The sequence below is a fragment of the Dermacentor andersoni genome, chromosome 5 (genome assembly GCF_023375885.2).
Source record: "Dermacentor andersoni chromosome 5, qqDerAnde1_hic_scaffold, whole genome shotgun sequence".
NCBI lineage: Eukaryota > Metazoa > Arthropoda > Arachnida > Ixodida > Ixodidae > Dermacentor > Dermacentor andersoni.
This window is the reverse complement of record NC_092818.1, coordinates 154,544,668-154,567,086: the sequence shown is the minus strand read 5'-3', so window position 1 is coordinate 154,567,086 and position 22,419 is coordinate 154,544,668. Positions and strand designations below refer to the sequence as shown.

General features: G+C 45.0%; 1 protein-coding gene across 1 annotated transcript in view; it reads right to left on the bottom strand.

Moving 5' to 3' along the window:
* The window catches only part of LOC126532146 (uncharacterized), an 84,077-nt gene extending 68,426 nt beyond the window's left edge, over positions 1-15,651 (bottom strand). Inside the window, exon 1 of the mRNA XM_055071157.2 lies at positions 14,622-15,651. Within this exon, the coding sequence (XP_054927132.2) occupies positions 14,622-14,685 (64 nt within the window). The 5' untranslated portion in view covers positions 14,686-15,651. The remainder of the gene's footprint in view (positions 1-14,621) is intronic.
* Between the last annotated feature and the right edge of the window lie 6,768 nt (positions 15,652-22,419).

Sequence of the window (22,419 nt, the reverse complement as noted above, 5' to 3'; positions counted from 1 at the left end):
GCTTCCCATTTTTTAAGTGAGTATGTGCCACGCCGTGACGGCCAGAATAGCCGCCGGCAGATATCGCCGATGTAGCGGCGAGGTGGGGGCAACAACCTCCGCTGTGACGACCTGCTGCGAGCAGCACGGTAAGAAAAAGAATGAAAAAAACACGTAAAGGGGTCCAAAGCCCCGTTTTACGCCGGACAGTGTTCGGGACGTGAGGAGGTGGTGCGGGATAAGCACAGCCATGGGTCCAGCTGTAAGCCTATTTGCTTTGAGTGTGTAACAAAATGTGCACTTAGAGGCAAAATTTCAACTCATCTGCGAGGCGAACTCTCTTCTGAATTGATACTTAAATATACCAATTCGATGAGAGGCACAGTGTGACTGTTGACGGCGAATGCACAACGGAAGCAAAGAAATTAGTCGTTTATTCGAAACATTTGTTCGCATAGTTCAAACGCACGAACTTATTTTTGTGCTTATAAAGGAACCTTTCTCTTGGAATGCGGCATCCGCGATTCTTGTAATAAAAGATAAGAAAGAACGGCGCCATATTGCTAACCACCGAGAACGACCTGCACAGTTTCACGGTGGGAAACGCTGTGTAAATTTGGTAATGTTATGATGTTCTCTACGCACGTAAATTTTGGATTTGCGAAAACTAAATTATACTGCGAATCGTTGTCCTGTATTAAGGGACAAGCAGAAGAAATGCATAAAGTGAATGGCTGTGTAATTGTAGCTCTATAGTTAAAACGTGTAATCATAATCGCCTAACAGGAAGTGAGTGAATATAACTGCTCTTATTTGTGTATGGAACAAGACTGGTGTACTGGCAACACGATTATCAATGAAATCAAAATACATTTTCTAATAATGCTCACGTATCTCTCCTTACGGTCCTATTAGGTCTCGCATGGGCATGTGTTCACGGTTACGTTTTTCAGAAGCATTGTGCAAACTACCTGCAAATGCTTGTAGATTTCAGGAGAGAGACCAAAAATAGAGAAATTAGGTAATAAAATTCGCTAACTTCTCCGTATTTTGTTCTATTAAACAATGGTACAATGGGGCATGGAGTAGTTCGACTACTTCACTAGTTTACGTTCTAGGGGGAAAAAACACAAAGATATCAGTTTACAAAATTACAAAAACAGGAAATATATTTCTGGCTTAATTTTTATGCGCTTCTGTTTCTTTTTTTGATTTTGCGAGGTTTAACACAGTTTTGAGTTTTGTTGAGGCGGTCAGGGAAGTAGCTATAGTCTATAGACTATAGTCCTTCGCACACGGAACAAGACAATCTAAAGTGGATATAAATCGCATTAAAGCATTTATAAAACACAACGTCCTTTTTGTTGGAGCGAAGTTGGCTCTAGGTGATGAGTTGTTTCTTCTATGGCGCAATGTCGGTGAGTCATGGTGTCTTCCGCAATGCCGAAGTATCACACTTGAGATATGTTCGGGAATGGCAAGTGTTACCGCACTCATTGCGTAAGTGCGACAGGCAAAGGCTCACTGAATAAGACATTTATTATGAGATGTAAAAAGGCGTCGCTTTCTTCTAACATATAATAATGACCAACCCTTCTTCGTGCCTTTACGCCTACTATCCAGATGCACTGAAGCTTGGATATTCTTAAAATTTATCCGCGTCTATGTACAGGTACCCCTACGCCAAAAAAATAAAAATAAAATGAACGCTTTAGTGAAGCACATGCCATTTTTATCCGTTGAGGGCGCTTTCGATGAGAACTTAAAAAAGCTGTATCAGGAAAAATTTTCTATGGAGCTCTTAAGCTATTGCCACAGCATCATATAGTTCATTGAGCTTTAGATGAGATCGAGATGGTAATTGTATTATCTTCAACCTCAGAGTACCTTATTTTCGATCGCTATTTCGTATAAAGCATCACATCTGCCTTATACAGCCATACCAGTACAAGACCTTGACCAGCACTTCTAAGAACACCAACGAGTGGTAGCTGAGGCGTAGCCGCAAGCAACGCTGCGTTCACTACATCTACGACGTCCGACTGTGCCGTCGCATCCTGGGAAAATGTCGGCGTCACCATAAAGTTTATGCCGCATTAACTCTCCCCCTGGTTCTAAATTAGCGCCATTTTATGTCCCATTCCGACGACTGCGCTGTTCGCGACGGCTCTGGCCAGTAAACCACCCTTTGTCTCCTGCTCGGCGCAGCGGATGCCGCAAGGAGCGCGGCACTACGAAAATCCCCCTTCGCTGTCGTCTTCCACGACCGCTTTCTTGCAGGCCGTGTCCGGCTATATAACGCCGCCGTGGCGCGTCCCTCATTCTACTGCCGGCATTGTGCCGCCCCTGCTAGCACTCTCCCGTCCTTTGCTTCCTCGAGACGCGTCCGCGAGGCTATCGACTCTGTTTAATCTTGTTTCTCCGAGACCCCAGGAATGGCGACGCTGAGTCCGAGGCCGCTGGGGTGAGGCGGAGCGCGCTGCGATATTGGCTCGGGGGGGTTAAGGCTGTCTCCTCTCCATCTTCCCTGATTTTCTTGCTTCGTAACCCCAGCTTTCAGTGACAACCGAGACACGCAGATGCGTGCCCCGTCCCGTCTCGACCCACGCGCCCTTAAACCTTCGCCCGAGGAAGAGAACGGGCTTACACGAGGCTCCGGTCCCTTTGTTCTTATTTCCTGTCGACGCTCGGGGTTTTCATAGGGGATGCGAGGTGCGTAGCACGTGGTCGTTTTTAAATCTAGCTGCAAAATAAGCTAAAAGCTGTTTTTTGCAACACATTCGTCGGCGTCCTTCTTCGGTAAGCGTGGGCTCCTTTGTCTTTTCTCTTCCTCTCTTATGTATATATTTTTTTGACATTGTGTCTGAAGCAGCTTCCCTGGATGTCTTTATGACACAGCACAAAATTAATATTTTTCCAAACATTGAAAGAGAAAGTAAACTGTCAATACATTCTGCATTCGGAATGAGGATAAGTTTAATGTCACTCTGGCACGCAAGCTAGCAGAGGTGGCTGCGGAGTGTCGGTAACTCTCTAACTGCATGCAGGAGAAGCAAATGAAGCGAGCCATGTAAGTTCAACAATTTTAAATGACTACAAGACACTGAAAGTAGCGTCAGGTTGCCTTCTTTCTTTTGCCCGCAAGCCCGGTCCCAAGCATTTCGTACCGCCGCCTGAAACTGTGAGCAGAAAGAGGCGGTGATAAAATTGATTTCAAGGGCACTATTTCTCCTTTATGCATAAACATTTCGAACAGCTTCCTTAATCTGTCTGGCCGTCTAAATGTCACACAGTAATAGGCATTGCTGTTGCTTAGTTGTTTTCCGCATCTGACTGTTCCAATAACCAGTGCACATGCATACAAATCGACAAAAAAAGGTACACCAAGAAATCATTCTTTTAAAGGACCCCTCAACCGCCTATGGCATTGTAAACGCGCATTAAATAAAAATGCATATCGTGTACATAATGACGCGATGATCATCTTTCTGACAAAAATGGCAGTTCTACGCGCCCTTGAAAAGCCACACATATTCAGAAATCAATCCTCTCCTCCTCTGCGGGCTTTTCCGCTCCCGAGCGTAGTGACAGCTGCCACCATAGAATACATTTTAGTGGTCAGAGTGGTCTAGGGGCTCTTTACGATTTATTACAAGTAGATGCGATTAGGCTGCCTTGTCACACATTGGAAGCTTTGCAGACTTTCTCACACAAACGTCGTTGCGATCCTAGCCAAGTTGAACCTAAATAGTTCATCCGTTGGCTGGTGGCGCATAGATGTAGCGGGAAATTGCTACCTAACTTCTGCTTAACCTTGCCTTACACTTTAAATTTGGATGGTATTAACAATAATTTCTAACTTGTATCAAATGATGCATCTTATTCTTTTTCTTTTTTTCGTGTGCTAGCGTTTTTGTTTTTTTCGAAGCTGCGTTCCGAGTGTACACTACAGCCGGAAATGCTCCCCTGGTTCCAACATATACGTTAATAAATTGCAAGTAAACATTCATCACACTTCTTTCCTCAAGCTATGTACATTGTGGTCTATGTGCTTTTACAAATCAATGCTTACATACATCTGTAATGTAGGTGATGCCCATTTAGTCTTCATCATTCCTTTTTTTACCAATAAACGGACATCTGAAATATTCCTTCCAGTGTATTCTAATTACACTAAGTCTGGCCTCAGAAATTCGGCACATATATCATCAAAGCTATGATAAGGGACACAACATAATCTTTCAGTGGCTTCCAGGACATTGTAAAATCAGCGGGAATGACCAAGCCGACGAAGCCGCCCGATCGGCACATGAAAGTGGTCAACGAGTCTTCATTCCGCTTTCGCGAACAGACGCTGCGGCTGGGCTGCGATTGATGTCCCGTGAGTGTACTTTGCCCCTGTGGGACTCAAATGTTTTCACCCTGTGTCGGTTGCGTTCGTTGTCTCCGGACATACGGATGCACCTCCCGCCTGGATTACCACGACGTGAACAGACCATGCTTTACCGTCTGTGGCTAGGCGTTGCCTTTACAAACGCCTACGCTTTCCTCATAGGAATGGCCAACAGCCCCACGTGCGACACATGTAACATCGACGAGACGCTCGCACACATTATCTGTGTCTGCCCGCGATACAGTGCTGAGAGACAAGTGATGTGCAGGGTACTGGACCAGCTGGACAATCGTCCACTTTCAGAACTAAAAGCTTTAGGCCAATGCTCCGAAAGAACATCCGCGTTGAAGGCCTTACTCGCGCTATTAACGTTCTTGCGGTCTACGGGGCTTCACGACAGACTCTAAGAATGCCGCCCCCTACCGTTCTGTAGTGTACGCGCTTTGTTCGTGCTTGTCTCCCTTTCTTTCTATCTCCCCCTTCCACTCTGTTTCTCTTTTTATCCCTCTTAACCCTTCCCCCTGCGCAGGGTAGCCAACCGGAACTACCTCTGGTTAACCTCCCTGCCTTTCTCTGCCTTATTTTCTCTCTTTAGAAACAACTAAACGCAAAAGGAGGCGTAGAATTACGCCTCTAAGGCTCAGAGCCTATATATATATATATATATATATATATATATATATATATATATATATATATATATATATATATATATAGGAGCTTATGAGAAGACGCAGGTACCATATTTCTGCCTTTTCCAGCTTCAAGTTCTGTCTGTCTTAGAAAAAGAAATAGCTAAGTTTAAAGCTATACATTACCATGGTATAGATCATTGATGTGAAAATGTAACAAAATACAGAGTTTCGCCCGAAGGCGAACCAGTGAAAGCAATAGCAAAGTATTAGACAACTTAGTTTTATTACCTTAGTTAATTACCTTCGTAGTTTTATTGGCCGTATAGGCTGCAGTGAACATTCGCTTACTAAGAAAATTAACAATCGTGTTACGCATGCACAGGGAAACATGAATGCATCTCCCACGTTTACCACGCGCACTTGGTGTCACAACAATGACATGATCAAGAGCGCCGACAGCGGGGAGCGAACGCTTCGTCCTGCCTCGCGCTTCGCCGCGTCTCCAAAACTTTAAATTACGCGACCTTCAACACTGAGCGCATGGGAGGACAGTGCGCGTGAGGCCACCAGCAAACTCGCCTCACCTTTGCACCCAGCGCAGATTACCTACAAGGAAAGGCGGGAAGGCCGCGTATGCACTCATCCGCGCGGAGGGCCTACGCAGCTACGAACAGGTTATGAGAAAACGCGCGCTCTCCACCCATAGCGCACGCTTGATCACGTGACCTTTAACACTGTGCACGAAGAAACACGGCGCGCCTCAAACGGGCACGCTTTTCGAATCTCCCTCGCAAGCTTTCTCTCGCACCACACAGCATTGGCGCGCGGAGCGCTATCTTAACGCACTTGTATTTTGTGCGGAACATCATGGCGACGGCAAAAATTTGCCTGGTGTGTAAATATAGCTACTACCGCAGTAATACGCAAGAACTAGTAGAATATCCTGTAATCTGAGCGTAACAGCTGCCTAAGTAAGGTATCGTTGATAATTATTGTTATTTAACTGAGTATGTCGTCTCTGGCTTTCCAATACATTGAGAAGTTAAATGCAAAAAAAAAAAGTCACGGTTTCGCCCGGAAGGCCAACCAGTGATAGCGTTAGCAAATTATTAAGCAACTACGCGGCGTCGTCAGCCGTGTAAATTACAGTGTACATTCGCTTATTAATTAAATTAACACGAATTCTGTCACGCGCGCACCGGCGAAGTGGGCAGGCGTCACTCGATCACCCTGAATACTTAAGAGCCGCAGCAGCGGCGAGCTTCGTACTGCCTCTCTCTTCAACGCGTCTCGGAAATTGGAGATTGCGCGGCCTCCAACACTAGAACAAGGCGCCCACGAAGCCACCAACCATCTCGGCTCGCCATCTTGCACTCGCCGCAGATGAGCTCCAAAGTCGGGCATGCGGGGCGTGCTCTGCAGCGCCAGGAAAGATGAGACGTGCTCTCAATTACCCTTTCCCTCATCCCTACACTCGTCGAGCGGCAAGACGGAGCGCATCACGCCAATTCCCCTGAGATAGCACAAGGCCGGTGCATTTAGACCCATGACGCCTTGCTACCTAGTCAGACCTCGATAATATCTAATGAGAATGCACTGGAGTTCTCGAGTAAGCTGCGGGTATTTTGACGTCACCTCATTCGTCACGCTGGGATTGCCAATGAAAATTTCGGTCCAAGTAGCGTGGCGTCATAAAGCAGCGTGCACAGGCATGCTATATAGGCGGCTTTGATCATGCCACCATCCTTCTTTTTTAAAAATTCCTGATAGATATGATCCAAGGAAAACACGGGGAAGGCGGGAGATGGCAATTCAAGACGATTCGCAAAACTAGAACAAGGTAAAAGCGAGAGGAGCCAATGTTTAGAAAGGTGGCCTGGTCGAAACGTTGGCTCCCGCTTTTACCTTGTTCTCGTTTTGCTCATCAGATAGATGTGGTGTCAGATACGCTTGTATAGCTCTGGGAGGCTAGGAAACGAAATAGTTTTAGAAAACACCGTTAACGATCTCACCAGTTCGCCGGAATCCAATAAACTACACGACTGATTTCACGCCTTTCAGTGAAGACAGAGATCATCACAATCGACAATCACAAAATACTTTGCTTTGTTTCTTTCCAAAAATATTTTGATAGTGACGATGACACTACGACGCTGGTCCTCTTATGAGAGACATCTCGGGCGTAGCGGAAACCATTGCGAAACTACAACAACAATCCTAAACACACTCAACTACTCCTTTTGCTTCCGAATTCTTCCGCCGTGACATGACAATAACCTTTGTGACAGACGCGATGGAAAGCGGTGATGGTTTCTTTAGTAGTTGTCACTGTAATACGTCGCATACCACGAATTTGCACAGTAAGCTTATTATCACTAGTTTTGTCATCATATAGGCAAAAGCAGAGCGCCTGTATATACCTAATATTTAAGCGCTGCATTAGTTGAACGCGCCTGATTAAGCTGCAAGATAAAAGCTGCTGAAAGGTAATCCTCATGAAACAAGAATAGTGAGGACGTGGAAAAGGAAGCATGAAGACAATAGCGAGCGTGCCGAGAGCAGGTCTTTCCGCTTGAACGGCGCTACCTGAATGCGGCACTTGGCCTCAGCGAACCGTGGAAAAGGCGCTGTGCGTGTCTTTAATAGCCTTTGCTTAAATAACGGAAACAATCGAACGGAGAGAAGAGCATGAAGCTGCCTGAAGTGGATGCTTCCAAGAAAACTATAAGACGGAGCACGAATGGAGAAGGTGCCCGGCGTTTAACCAAGAAACCCTTTAGCTTTTCGAAAAGGTTGAAGAGGGTGTAGCGGTTCTGCCGACAACGGCGGCCCACGAAAAAGAAATAGAACTTAATGGTGCGGAGGAGCGCCTCGCGAGGATGTAATCACTTAAATTTTCTCTCGTGGCGACCAAGACGACGAGGGAAGCTTGCGCTTCTCCTGGCAGCGTGAACTGGCGTATCTATGAAGGGCGGAAGGCGCGGAGGCTACAGAGGAAATGTTTTTGCGAAGGGTATAGCTCGGTCGCCTCAAAAGAGCCGCCGCGCCTGTTCCACGATCTTGCTGCCTTGCCAGCGCAGCTTGCCTTATAGCTATTGCGGTAGTTGCAGCCCGGACTAGCTGTTCCCCCCCCCCCCCCCTTTTTTTTAGTGTTTAGTCGGGTTTGTTCTTTATTTATTTTTTTTAGAAGAGTAAGTAAACTTTAGCTTTGAACAGCCGAATTTTTTCCCACCTTCCTGTGCACTTTCTTGCTTAACGTATCCTTTCCTGCTCTTCTACTCTTCTATTCGACTTCCTCTCTTTTCGAGAAACCAAAAGGAAGTCATGAGGCGCAAATAATAGGCACGCTATACTTGACTGATGTAGTTCGTGGCCGCTTGATATTTTGCAGCTGGGCTTCATTGTCAGTATCTCGGCGCTGATGCAAGCTCTCTAAATAGACCACGCTCACGGTAGCTTTCTTCTTTTTGGCAGTTTTCTCGACACACTAGTACAACGGCAGGCCAAGAGGGAACTTCATTATCATTCTAGCCTTTCCATGGCTTGTAAAGGATGATAAATATTATGTTTAACAAGCAATGAGGCAAGACAAAAAGCGGGAAAATAAGCTGCAAAATAAGTGCCCTTAGGTATGAAAAAAGGAATTCAGAGATGACGGTTCGTTTTACCGAAAGATGTATTCGTCTGTTGAAATAGGTGGCATGTATATGAGAAGAAAAATGGGCCCTTAGCATATATTCTTAGACGTATAGCGCAATAACATACAGTCGCGTACTGTTGAAAGCCTTGCGTCCAAAGGGTGGATGAAATAAGCAATCGCTCTGTTGTCAGTCCCTAACACCGTGCATATTCAAGTTCACTTATTTAATTAAACTTTGTTTAAGTCACCTGTGGGCTCACGTTATCCTATACCACCCTCATTCTAAGAGACGCGCGTTTTATCACTGCAAGAATATGTTTTGATATGTTTGATACAATTATTTAGTTCAATTTCTACAGAATTCGCAAGGATGCAGCGAACAAGGACAAAAAACTCGTAATATGTCAGCTTATCAAATTATAAAAAAATCATAGAAGTTTGCGGGGCCCCGAAAGCAGCAAACATGTTTGCATTGGCCAGGGCAGATTGTTCGGCTTATCTTTCATGCAAGCTTAGCGAAACATAAAACAGTCGAGTGATCCCGAATTATAGGGCAATGTTAAACACCACCAGAAGACGCAGATGCTAAAAAATTGAGTGAGCATTGAATTCTCAAAGCTACCCGCAAGACAAATGACCGCAAGAAGTCACACGATATAGACAAAACGCAGCCTACGAAAGCAAGACACCAGAAGTCCGACGACTCAAAAGCGCGTTCGTCTGGACGAGTTGGCGTAATTCATATCTCCACTTACATCCGCGGGTTTATGATGCTATGACAGCGAGGAGGACGCAGTATATGAACACAGCGGCTAACATGATTCGACCAGAACCATAACGAGACAAATAAACGACGCTGGTTTAAGTTCTCAATCAAGAACACGTTCAATTGCTGACTTAGCTATCCACTTTCATAGCGAGTTCTCACTGGGGAATGCATCGTACTGCGGCTTGTAAACTGTCTCTCACAGTCTTCAGCAAGGCACCTAGCATGCCAGTCCCCCACAATTAACTATCTTCCCTATGCACACGCGCCACTTTAGTGCTTTCTTTTGGTTTTTGCTTGAATGATAATAAACGTCCGTGAGTAATCACTCACGTCTTGAGCCCATACTTGTAGCACGGGGACGTGGTGACACCGGATGGTGGATGTATTCTGGCTCCATTGCGGACTGTGGTCTCGCTACTTTTTGGACTTCCCAGTGTTGACAGACGCCCGTGAAACATAAAGGTTGAAGCCCTCGTGCGAATGAGAGACGTCGGTGAGCTCTTGTTGACTGCCTAGATACAATGCTAACTTTTATTTTACCGCAGGAAAGATTTAGAGTCTGCAATGGTTACTTCTTGCCCCCGCAGCCTCTATGTGGAAGCATGACTCCTTGAGAAATAGTAAACACGGCAATAGTCACTTTTATAAAAAGAAATCAAAAGTATTAATGATTGTTTCTTTTGTTCAATGCGAAAATATGTCAACGTAGATGGTATTATTTCCAGCGTGTGATTAAGTAAAACATGTTTTCTGTTTCCTTTTTGTGCTAGTACCTACTTCTGGATCAAAATTTTTGATGTACTTTAGTAGGTCGCTGCCTGCCTAATCCTTCACATTAAAATTTTACAAACTGTACTTAGCAACCTTGCTGAGGTGAAAGACCACTAGAAAATGAACGTAAATTCAAGAGAGCCTTTGTAACTGGAGATTATAGCATAAATTGGGACTCTGGTTAAAGAAACAGTTTAGAACAACAGGAACTAATCTGTGCTCTTTAGGTATTATTCTTAGAACAAGGCCTTCTACAGACCTTGCAAGGAAAGCTCTGCTATGCGTTGACCAATTTTACTGTTTGTTTTTTGCAGCCTAGATTCGAAATGCCGAGTCTGTGTGGGCTTGAACTTTATTTATTTATTTATTTATTCATTTTGACCCAGCTTATCAGTGTGACGTCATGTCGTTTAATATTTGTTTCTTTTTAATATTATTCAGATATTATTTTTTTGAGTAATTTTCATCCTTCATAGCGCCCTAGCCCATAGACAAGCGAAATAAATTAGTAAAAAGCCTATGCTTCCATCCTCTCTAACCTGATCCCTTGGCTAAAATCTAACACTCGTTTATTTTCATCTCCACATCCTACCTTCACTGCTCTGGAGATAACAATGTAGTTCATCCCACTTTTCTGAAGTATTCAGTCTGTAGCGTCCAGCTCCTCCAGGCTTTAAATAATGCGGAAGATACCTTTCGCACGCCTCACTTTACATCAAGCATCGCAGATCTTTATTCGAAAACTTATTGCGAACTCAGAAGGCACGCATTGATTCCAAAACAACTGTATTCTTGGTATTGAGTTCTTCTGCACATTGAACAAAGGGGCATGCAGTTTGACTACTAGAAACAAAAAATCGGAACCGAAGTGCTAAGAAGAGCGCAAGTGCATATGCACCCAGTTTCATCCATTACCCTTGAGCAAAGCGTTCTGAAGTATAGTTGAGATTGGCGCCTTGAAACATATGCTACGGTCATAAGTTTAGGAGGCAGATACGTCGAAGCGTCTTTGCATGCCAGTATGTTTAGTGTTTCTGAGGATATTCTTGTGTCATGTCTTCAAGAGCCTGCACAAACAGCCTTAGCATTTAGTGGTGTTCATTGTACTGCGCTGTATCCTGCGCTGTGATAACGCCTGGTATTCGTGACCAGTCAAGATTGTGTGTCTGCTCTTTCTCTCTCTCTCTATTTTCTGCGTATGTTTCTTCCTCCCCCGTTTCCCAGTGCTGGGTAGCAAGCCGCATTTTCCTTTTCGTCAACCTCCCCTCTTTCCTCCTTTCTTTCGTTCCTCTCTTCTGAGGATACCCCCGTAGCAGTGAATTGAAAAACGCGTTACCCCTTTCGTTTATTTGCTTTTCTTCCAGCTTATCCCTCCTCCCGCATAGCGTAGCAAACCAGGCACAACCTGGTTATCCTCCCCGACTTAACGTTTTACCTCTTTTCTCTTGCCGTTTTCTGTCTGGTGACAACTCGGCATCGCTGCTAGAAAAGCAACACAATGTGTTTTCAACAGAACTGAAAGCAATTTGGCGCAGCCATGGGACAGTGCGCCTCAAGAAGTTATTCTGGCCACAAATTCAATCTTGTCTCGTGTTCTCTTTCGCTGGCATTTAAACGAAACTTAGTTATTCATTTGATCGTTCTCACGACAACTTTCCTTAGAATCTTTCATTTTCGATATCCTTGCTCGCAAGTGGCCTTGTTCTCTCATTGGAAATCGAAAATATAGGTCGTCATTACAACTGTCATAAGCGGTATGATGGTTAGCAAGCAACACGGAGAAGGAAAATTTACGACATCATCGTCAGAGCGTACGTTCGTTCACCTCTCAGCCGTTTTCGTGCAGCGCTAACAAATAAAGAAAAATAAAAGGAAGAAAAGAAACTCGTGTGCCTAAGCTCGTAATCAAATTCGAAGTCTTCCGTCCGCGCTTACATTTCTGGCCCGTGCTTTGTCAAATCCCAACATCCAGGAAGCGTACGACCGCTTGCTTCTACAAACATTGACAGCTGGCTTCGGAAAGTGGTGACAGAACGTTTTCTACGAAAATTAAATTATGTTTAGGCGCCGTGTTTCTTCATTTCTCAAAGTAAGAATGACTTTCCGAACGCTGTCAAAATCATCAAGCCCTGGTACATCCATTTGGATGATAAATGTCTTTGCAGTGAGGCTAGATAGAATTTATATTAAATGTAAGGTTTTCATGTCTTGTCGTGAACAAAAGAAACCATGCTCTCCTAATGCTGCATTTAGTTTCATTGTAAAATTTATTTTCAATGTCCTTCCATACGAAAAGAACTTGATGCAACAGGAACATTCTTTTGCAGAATCACACGAGCCTAGATGGTCGATGTCATTTTGTAATTTAGTTCACGCCGTGAAAGGGTGGAGACAGGCATCGGGGATTCCTTTTATCTTTGACATTCGAAGTGTTTACAAGGTTTAGGTGACCTGCCACCCAATGTAAATAAACAAATTTTTTTTGTCTACACTATATAATCTTGTTGGAACGTAAAATCGAGCACATCCTCCTCGCCCACATCCCTCTTCACCTCTCCACCTTAAGAGGAAGCTTTAGCTTGGGTGCACCTATCTAAATACACGCAAAAGGTTAATTCGTTTTTCTCGGCAACCACTGCATCGAAATTGACGAGGTTTGTTGCATTTAAAAGAAAAACTTAGAATCTAGTAACTGTTGGTTTCCAATTGTTAATTTACGTCGTCCACATTTTTATTTAAAATTGACAAGAAACTCAAATTTTCAGAAAACGAAACTATCAAATGTACAACTCTGTAACTGAGAAATGACGAACGATGTCCCAATTCTGTCAGTTGCAGCTAATCGTACATCTAAAGCGGACAAAATTAATATGTGAGACATGAATCCCAAAAACATTAGTAATATGTAAATACAGCTTTTGCAGAACCCTCGTACACAATGTAACGAATTCACGTAAGATATAAATTCACATAATTAATTCGTTCGCTTTGAATGATCTAATGGGTGCCGTATAAAGAAATACGATATCAGTACTTGATGCAGAGCAATTCAATTTCGAACTTCGTGTTTCTCGTATATTTTTTTTTTTGAACTTCCAAATTTTTTAGAATTCTTTTAACAACACCTAGGCCCCAAATCGAATTCCGCTTCCAACAGTCACTATAACTTACCTTTCTCTCTCAAATGCAAGAAATTTCAATAAAATTGCTCAAGGGCTTATCTCACAAGTGCATTTCTGCGTTTCACATGCATTTGAATAGGCCGCGTCGGAGTTGGGCCCCGAGCCAAAGCTTCCCCCTCTCTCTCTCTCTTTCTATATATATATATATATATATATATATATATTTGCTTTCTTTGCGGGAGGAAACAAAATGGGAATATCGCAGTAAATCATAATTTATATTCCTGCACTCTTACTCTCCTTTCACTCAGGTTACCGCAATAAGAAGAAAATATTTGAAAAATATTTCCAATTAGAGCTAATACGCTCATTTACAGATTGAGCGTATTATAGCTTTGCTGCCCTGCGACGACATCACGAGGTCGCTTTTCAGCGTTATTGATCAATACCTTTTACGTCATTGTACATCTCCATGACAGACGTCAGTGAAAAATATTATTTTCTTCCACGTGGACAAGACGACTCCCTTGAAGGGACAATCACGTTGGCCACACGTTGTCGCTGATTGCGATGCCTTAAATAAAATAAAACCTTGTGGCTGCGCTTATTTTCTTCTTACAACTTAGGTAAAGAATGCTTATATCAGAGAGCACTTATCACTGTCCTTAAAATGAGATTTCCTTTCTCTAACATCAAAAGTGTTCTATGTGCACCCAATTAACTCGTTTACTATGTATGAATACTGCCAATGTCGCGTGTATGGTCTACTTTTCAATTTCTGTGACAATTTATGGTGTTTTGCACATGTGCCCACTATGTCCTTAGGGTTCACATTCGACGAATCTGTGATCTACTTCTGTGTTCCGCTGACGTTTTACAGATCTTCTGCTTGCTTTTATTAATCTTATTTACGTTCCATCAATATTCAATTCGGCCGTTTACTAGGGTCTTTCGTGGGCAGTGGCACGCACGTTTATGAGCATGTGTCCTTGATGAACACATAATGTTGTGTCTGATGATTAATATAACTCACTTGCATAGGAGAAAAGAAACACTCTGCTTGGTTCTGGCTTATTTTCTTGCCTTGATCCTAACTCGTGTGTACTTACATATTCCTCTCTTTTTCATTCGTTTCACGCTTTCTATTATTTATTTTCTTGTGAGGTTGATAGTCTAATATTGATTGTGGTGAGGTATGCCTGTGGCCAGTAGCATAACTTCTCACCTCGTCATCACCCAAAGCGCCAGCAACCAAACTACTCGTTATAATGTAGAAACACATAGCCTCTACTAAATGCCAGAACACGCTTACCTTGAAGCGACAGGCAGCCTAAAGTCCAGCACAGTAGCCACCAGAATGCTCTTGAGACGGACATAATCCGTTCTGCGCAGGAGAGGCCTTTCACGCACGCGCACGACAGAGCGCGGCTCTTGTACGGTCAGCCAGTGCAATCACCCCGAAGTGACAGCAGACACTTTCGGGAACTGAGCGCTCAGCGGCGTTGCCGCACTTCAGACGACGGCTCACGCCGGGCCAGCCGGCGCGAATACAACGGCGACGTGTGAGGGCGTGCGTCCTAAGCGACCAGGCGTTTCACGGCGCCAACATCAACTGTCTGTCTTGTCCTCCCGTATCGATGACAAGAAAAGAAAACGCGCGCACGCGCGCGCCCGACGACGACAAGGAAAAGTGTGAAGAAAGGGCGTTGGTCAGTTCAATAACACAGCTGTCCGGCAGCGATAGGCGAAGCGTCCGCTCTGCTGTCCCTACTTCAAGGAAGGTCTTCTAGTAGTCGTAAACTAAATTTGACGATACTCCAGTGAGAGTTGTTTTCTTTGACTCTAAAAGCAGCACTGGGCGATTGTTCCGTGCAAGTTTGGGACCGTCAAACCGCAGCGAACCGCGGCGACCTCGGCAGACCAGACAGGAACTCCGGCAACAATAGAATCTTCCGTCAATAATTTGTCCCAACTTATTTCTACACTCCAAGCGCAGCGGAGGGCCAAACGCTGGCGGGACGAGCGCGAAGTGAACGAAAAGATCAATTCCGGGCTCTTTGGGAGAAGCCGCCCGGGAATGTTCGCGAGGGAAGAAGTTGCGGAGACCACGCCGCGGCGAATTTCAGGCTTCGAAGGAGAGCCGACGACACTGGCTGGCCCGGTAGGCAGTGGCTTCGGCGTCTTCGTCCGGGGAGCGAGAATTCATCGCGCCGCCGAGAAGTTTCGGGAGCTGCGAGCCGCGCGCTGATGCCGGGGGTGAAGCTATCGCTCCACTGGCTGCGACCCGAGGAGAGCGCGACGCAAGCCGCGAGCCGAATTCGCTACACACGGCCGTTGACGCCGCTAGCCACCACGCGGGCGGTTAGGGGTGGGGCCGGGAGAGAGAGAGGAGTGCGCAGACGTCACCACGAGCTCGGAGTTTCGGCCGGCGCTTCTGCCGCCATCTGCCGGATGCCAAGTGCAGCTCGCGAAGCCAGAACCCCGGTCCGCTGCGCACTGTTTCAAAACGTGTACTATTGAGTGCGCGCATATGATATGAAATGCTCTATAGACGAAGCCATAGTAATTGGAGTTAGCACAATTGTAAGTCGATGTCACTAGCTGTGAAAAATAGGCATAAATTAAGAAAGCAAGAAAGGGCATGAACAGCAGTAATACGACAAACGTTAGGCTGCACACAGAAGTATTTGAATTTAATAAACTGCGATAAGTTCGAATAGTTCGCAGTCGAAAGGCGCAGTACGTAGTTACCAAGACTACCGCGTAGGCCTAGTAATCAAGGGCCAAAATTGCCTTTAAAACGCAAGCTGTGGGCTCATACCGCTAAATATTTGAACTCTGCCGTAATATGAACCAGTAAACAACTCAGGTCTGGGCAAAGATACTCTGCAATCGTATCATGACAGGATACAACATCCCCGGGCAACAAGATCCCCGAGCAACAAGTATTGGAGATACAGATACAAGATACTACCGCAATTATTATATTCGATATGATACTTTCTCTGTGTGTATTAAGATGCTTCGATGTATTTGCAAATTTCTTATTATAGATCTATATAATCTAGCAGCAAACCCGTATGCAAGAAAAAGAAAAAAATTACCCGCCGTGGTTGCTTAGTGGCTATGGGGTTGGGCTGCTAAGCAAAGGTCGTGGGATCGAATCCCAGCCATGGTTGCGATGGGGGCGAAATGCGAAAACACCCGTGCACTTAGATTTAGGTGCACGTTAAAAAACCACATGTGGTCCAAATTTCCGTAGTCCCCACCTACGGTGTGCCTCATAATCTGATCGTGGTTTTGGCACGTAAAACTCCATATTTTAACATTTTTAAATGTTTCCTTGGAAACGTCTTAACTCTCACCAACCTTGCTTCATTCGAATGAAATGTCTGTTAATACCTCAGAAATTTTGTCGTTCTTGCTCGAAGTGTAATATTTTCATTCCGAAACAGTTTATTGGGTCGCTTTAGCTGCTTAACATGAATACTCTTTATACGCTGCGCTGTCAGCGGTTTTTGCTTGTCGCTTTTGAATCTGATGGGAATCGTTTGTCTTCTTGCCGACCAGCTACTGGGTCGTCATCCAATTGCAAGAACGCTAATAAGAAGCTTCTGCACGATGGCGCAAATGCCGCTGGGGAGTTTTACCTCGTCCGTAAACGTTGCTTTTGGTGCTTCGAACAAAAATTACGCATACAAAATAGCCGCGTCATGTACAAGTCTCCCAGAAGCAGCGCCATGCACTCTTTGGTTCAAAACAGTCAAACTTACATCCACGAGATCCTTCATATTGCTGATTTGTGAAAGCCACTAAACGCAAGGCAGCCCCATACTTGCATTCTTCAAACTTTGTAACAATGCACCACGCAAAGAAACTTTGATAACGACACCATAGCGGCATCAAAATTTGCGCGAAAGACGCCGCACGCATTGGTATGCGCAGCACAGTGCGCTGACTATGTGCAAGTACGCAACTAAATACAAAAATCAAGAAAACAAAAGGTCGGCCGTGCGCAGGTGTTCGCGCGCTTGTATTTGTCAAGACGGCGCGAGCGACACCATGTGACTCTGCTCCACCAATGGCGACGCGCCATTGGTGGAGCATAAAAAATGTCGCTGACTTCAGTTTTATTCAAATGGCTTAGTGGCAGCAGTATGAGCTTCGGAAGGGGAGTTCAGCCAACGCTTATAGTTTCGCACAGTGGTGTTTCGATAGCGGTATCTTGTGTCTTAAGATATACGATACATTCTATTATGTCCCAGAGATACAAATACTAATGCACGTCGTGCCAGATGTATTATGATACAGATACAAGATACCCAACGAGTATCTAAGGTAGTATCTAGGCTACATGTATCTTCGATACCACCCAGCACTGGGACAACCAACCTAAGAAAATTGAAAACGATATCATCGCAGTCATGTCAAGGAACCTGACAATCTTTCAATGGCTTCCGGCACATTACAACTTCAAATGGAATGACTAAGCCGATGAAACCACCCGTTCTGCACATGAAACCCGTCAATGGGTTTGGATCCCAAACAGACGCTGCCGCTAGGCTGCGCTTGACGTACCGTGAAGGTATACGTTGCTCCTGTGGGACATTCAACGTCGTCACCATGCATGTGCCGTTTACGTTCGTTGTCTCTGAATAGGCAGATATATCTGCCACATGGGTTACCTGGACGCGAAGAGACCATGCTGTACCCTTTGTGGCTAGGAGTCACATTTACAAACTCTTATGCCTTGCTTGTTGGAATGGCCAACCGCCCCACGTGTGACACATGCAACTCCTATAAGGCGCTCACGAACATTGTCTGGGTCTTCCTGCGCTATAGTACCAAGAGGAAAATGATGTGCGGAGTGCTGGGCCCATTCGACAATCGCGTACTATCAGAAGTAAACATTCAAGGCCAGTTCTCCCAAAAGAAACTCGCGTAGAAGGCTTTATTCACTCTACTAGGGTTCCTGCGGTTTACGGACGTTCATGAGAGACTTTAAGAACGCTGCCCATTTCCACTCTATAGTGTACGCGGTTTGTTTGTGTTCTTCTCTCTTTCTTTTTCTCTCACCTACCACTATCTTTGTCTATTTATGCCCCTGCCCCTTTTTCCCGTGCAGGGTAGCCAAACGGAATAATAGGCTAACCTCCCTTCCTTTCTAGGTATCCTTTGCATCTTCGCTCTCTCTTTTTCGTAATACTTCACTCCGAAACCTTTTCCGCGAAGTCTACATTTTTTTCATCGTAAAGAATCCTTGGTGTGGAATTGTCAGTGATTATATGTTACTTCACTCAAAACACAAGATGTCTCAGAAGATAGGTAAACGTATTTATATATATGTCAAGTCAAACGCCTCTACAACAAACTGACCTGTATAACGAAGGATTGCTTATGTCTCGGCCGCATTCCCGTTTGGTATGCATTGTGAACATCGATCTAGAACGAAGACCACTACGATGAATATGTCTGCCCAAAAAGGAGTTTACGTGTCCCCGAATGTTGATTTGTTGCTTTACAACAAGCGCGACGTAGCAGGACCGTCACTACCCTCTGCAGGTGCCACTGCGCTGCAGTCTGCGCGCGCGATCACAGCAGCGCTAGCGACGCACTTGACGAGCGTGCCGATGTCAGCCAGTGCTTGTCTTGTTTCAGGGCTCCAGGAATTGTTCAACTCATGCGCCGGCTGTTGTAACACACAAGCGGGTGTGTTGGCTGACGAATACCACGCAGTTGATGCCGACATTGGAATGTAATCATAACTAACGACGCCTTCAAAGCGACCTAGGACAAATTGGACGCGAATGTAAACAAAAGCAACAGTGATGAAGAGCCCGTAAACGAACCGAAAATTTTGACGTTATGCGGCGACAGGGACCAACTGTGATTGTATGTCCATGCTCCTTTCTTTCTTTGTCTCTACTTTGCTATCACTTTACCTCCCCTCTTCTCTTTCTCCAGCGTAGGGTAGCAAAAGGGATCTTCCCATCTGGTTAACCTCCCTGCCTTTCCCTTTTCTTCTGTCTCTCTCTCTTTACACCAAGGAAGGGGATAGCGGAATTTGACGATATCCAGCTTTTCCTTGCGTCGCCCCCATGTTTTTCTGTAGCGCATGCCGTGAACTTCGGTGCAATAAGGTCGGCTGCAGTCGCCGTTAGATGAAGCGCGCGAGAAAACTTTTACTAATTTGACATGTTCTCTTGAATTTAGCAGGAATAAGTGTTTCTGATTGTTGAACGTTCTTTGAGTGATCTATACAATGAAGTGATCGGTATAACAAAGGAATTTGGAGCCCCCAAGCACTTCATTTTAAAGGAGTTCGACTGTATGCCGTTCAGCTCGTTCACCGCTATACAACTGAGCTTATGAAGTTCTGAAGTCGAAACGTAACAAAACAAGGTTAAGGGAGCAGGCTCAAAAATAAGGAGACATTGCGTTCTCTCCTCTACATTTGGAGATTTACAAAACAGGGCCATCATGACGTGTTTTCGGCGCCTGCAATCGCTCCCGGCTGCTACAGCACGCGAAAGCGAGGTCCTTGCGATTCATTTTCACTTTGAGGTTGCCGTCGCTACTGGATACAACGTCGCCAGGGAGTACCATTGCCAAGGTGATTATTTTGCAAGTTCATTTTGGTCCTGTACAGCAAATAATTCAGCAGTTTTGCCCTAAGGCGCAGCTTTGAAAACGATAACAAAGTCTAGCGCTGCGCTTGAGCTCCTCACATGGTGCTCTAACAAAAATTTAGAGGACGCTCAGGCTTCGCCTTTGAGAGTGAAACACGATTGCATTCAAAGATACCTGGCTACTTTTCATGCTCCACGGCAACTGGAGCTTATGTAACCGTAATGTTTACCGGGAAACGCTAGCAGCAAAAGCTCTGCGTGAAGGCATAGCGTTTGCCTTTGTTTCTCTTTATAAAGTTTGTGTATATATTCACTTGGTTAATAATAACTATAACAATAATCCATTCTAGCTTGAGTTCTGCAACCAAGGAGAGTTTAGAAAAGAAATATGCATTGTTTAAACCACTTTGGCTGTAACCAAACAATAGTGTGTAAGAGTAAATAATTTGCGCTGGGAATCTGGGGAAAATCTCTGGCGAATACGGTACTCCCTAATGCGAAATTTGACCGCAGCTTTTTTCATTTCGCGATTAATTCAGGCAAGGAATTTGACACCTAAGTCACCGCACCGAACCGACTGTCAGTGGGTCAGTGCCGTCAGCGCTTCCGCAGAGGTGTAGGGGCAGTACGGGAACGCTGGCACGATGAGCGGCATCGGAGCCAGCTGTGGTAGAATACTACGATGAACGCGCGAGCAGGGGCACCCGCGCGTTCGTGCGGTTACGCGGACGCCTAACCGAGGAACGGGCGCCTAGGAGCTGCGTTGTAAAACAAGCCAAGTGAGAAGCAATGGCTCATAAGAAAAAGACAGTCGCAGGCCACAGTGCTGCTCCATTACAAGCAGCCCACGGATGCCCAACAGTTCCTCTTTGCCGCAAATTGAAATTCGGTAGACAAGCGTTGCTACAACAAACGCGTAAGCTTACACATGCCTGTGCTTGAGAAATGATGTCAGTTTATTTCATTATATTATATGAATTTGGACGCTCCGCCCACATAAAGCAAAAGGAAACGTACTCATCTTTCCTCGCGAAAGAGAGTGCGAAAAGAGAGCAAAGTTCGTTGTGACCACGTACTCGCCTTTGCGGCGCCATGTGTGAAACCACCATGCACAAACGATCGACGATGATCGTCAACGTAAGCAAATAGCCGAACGCTCCAAGAATCCGCTTTACTGAAGTTAGAATGCCCTTGATGACATATATGTGTGGCAGCGAAGATATTTAAGTAGCATTCGGTATTCATTGCGCAACTCCAGTGAGGATTTATTAGTGCATGTGTGATCTTTCACATCTCCAGCGTAAAACATTTCTCATCTTTTCCCCCTCATTGCAATCGAGATGAATACAACCGACCGCTGACTTCTAAAACAAAGTTTCCTCTACCGCTTCTTTGCTTTCTTCATGAGAATCATAGCGACAACCATAACACAATAGAGATGCAGTCTACTGAAATTCATAAAATACTTGAAGTAAAATCATAGCGACAATGATGGAGACAATTCATCATGTACATATGACTTGACGAACGCTTTGCCTATATGCAGATTCAAATGTTGCACATTGGAGCTGCATGACTTCTTCGAATCTTTTCAAGACACTAAAACACGGACCAATACGTTTCTCTTCTGATAACCTTACTCAGCCGACATCGTAAGTCAGTCACGTGAGTATAGTTGATTTTGTTTACGGCGCTCTCACGAAGCAACCACTCAATGCAACGTTCGTATTGGTAAGTTTAAGTTCAAAATCAGGCGCTATCATGCTATACCTCATTATACGCCACCATTTTCTGTCTTTCTTTATTTATTTTTATTGATCCAGGACTGTATAGGCGTACCCTTTCTTTTCTCCAACTGCCCTTGTCCCGTATATTATGCCGGTGCTCGTGTGTCGGCTTTGCCGCACAGACAGTCGCCGTCCGCGAAGGGTTGCTGTTATGCGTCGCGTCTTTCCGACCACTTTCCTTTCTCTCTGCTTTCGTCCTTCCACTTCCAATTTATTTTCTTCGTGTCGCTTGCACGTTACAAGGTCTCCTTCTTCGTTTTACGCTTATTTCTTCCGGCGCACGCCAGTCGTAACTCTTCCCCATAAGACTCAGCTCGCCATTTCGCCAGTCTCACCCCCTTCTTTCGCGCTGCTTTTGTCATCCTGCTTTTATTAGTCCTTTATTTCTTTTTCCGCGATGCGTTTTGGGATCGATAAATCTTCTCCGGCTGCCGAACGCGTGACAGGGAAAATTTTTCAGCGTGGCAACGGCCGCACGGACAACGAAGAAAGAAAGCAAAAAAGAAATGGACACGGACACAGTACACCAGGGACGCCGTGTGAAACGGAAAATGAAAGCCTTCGGAGGCTACGACGTACGACGACCAACACACAGCCGAGGATACGGAAAAGTCGTAGCTGTTTAAAAGACGGACGCAATGGCAGATCGTATACAGTGAGAGTGAAAGTATAGCGTGGAGCGGCTCGTTTCCTT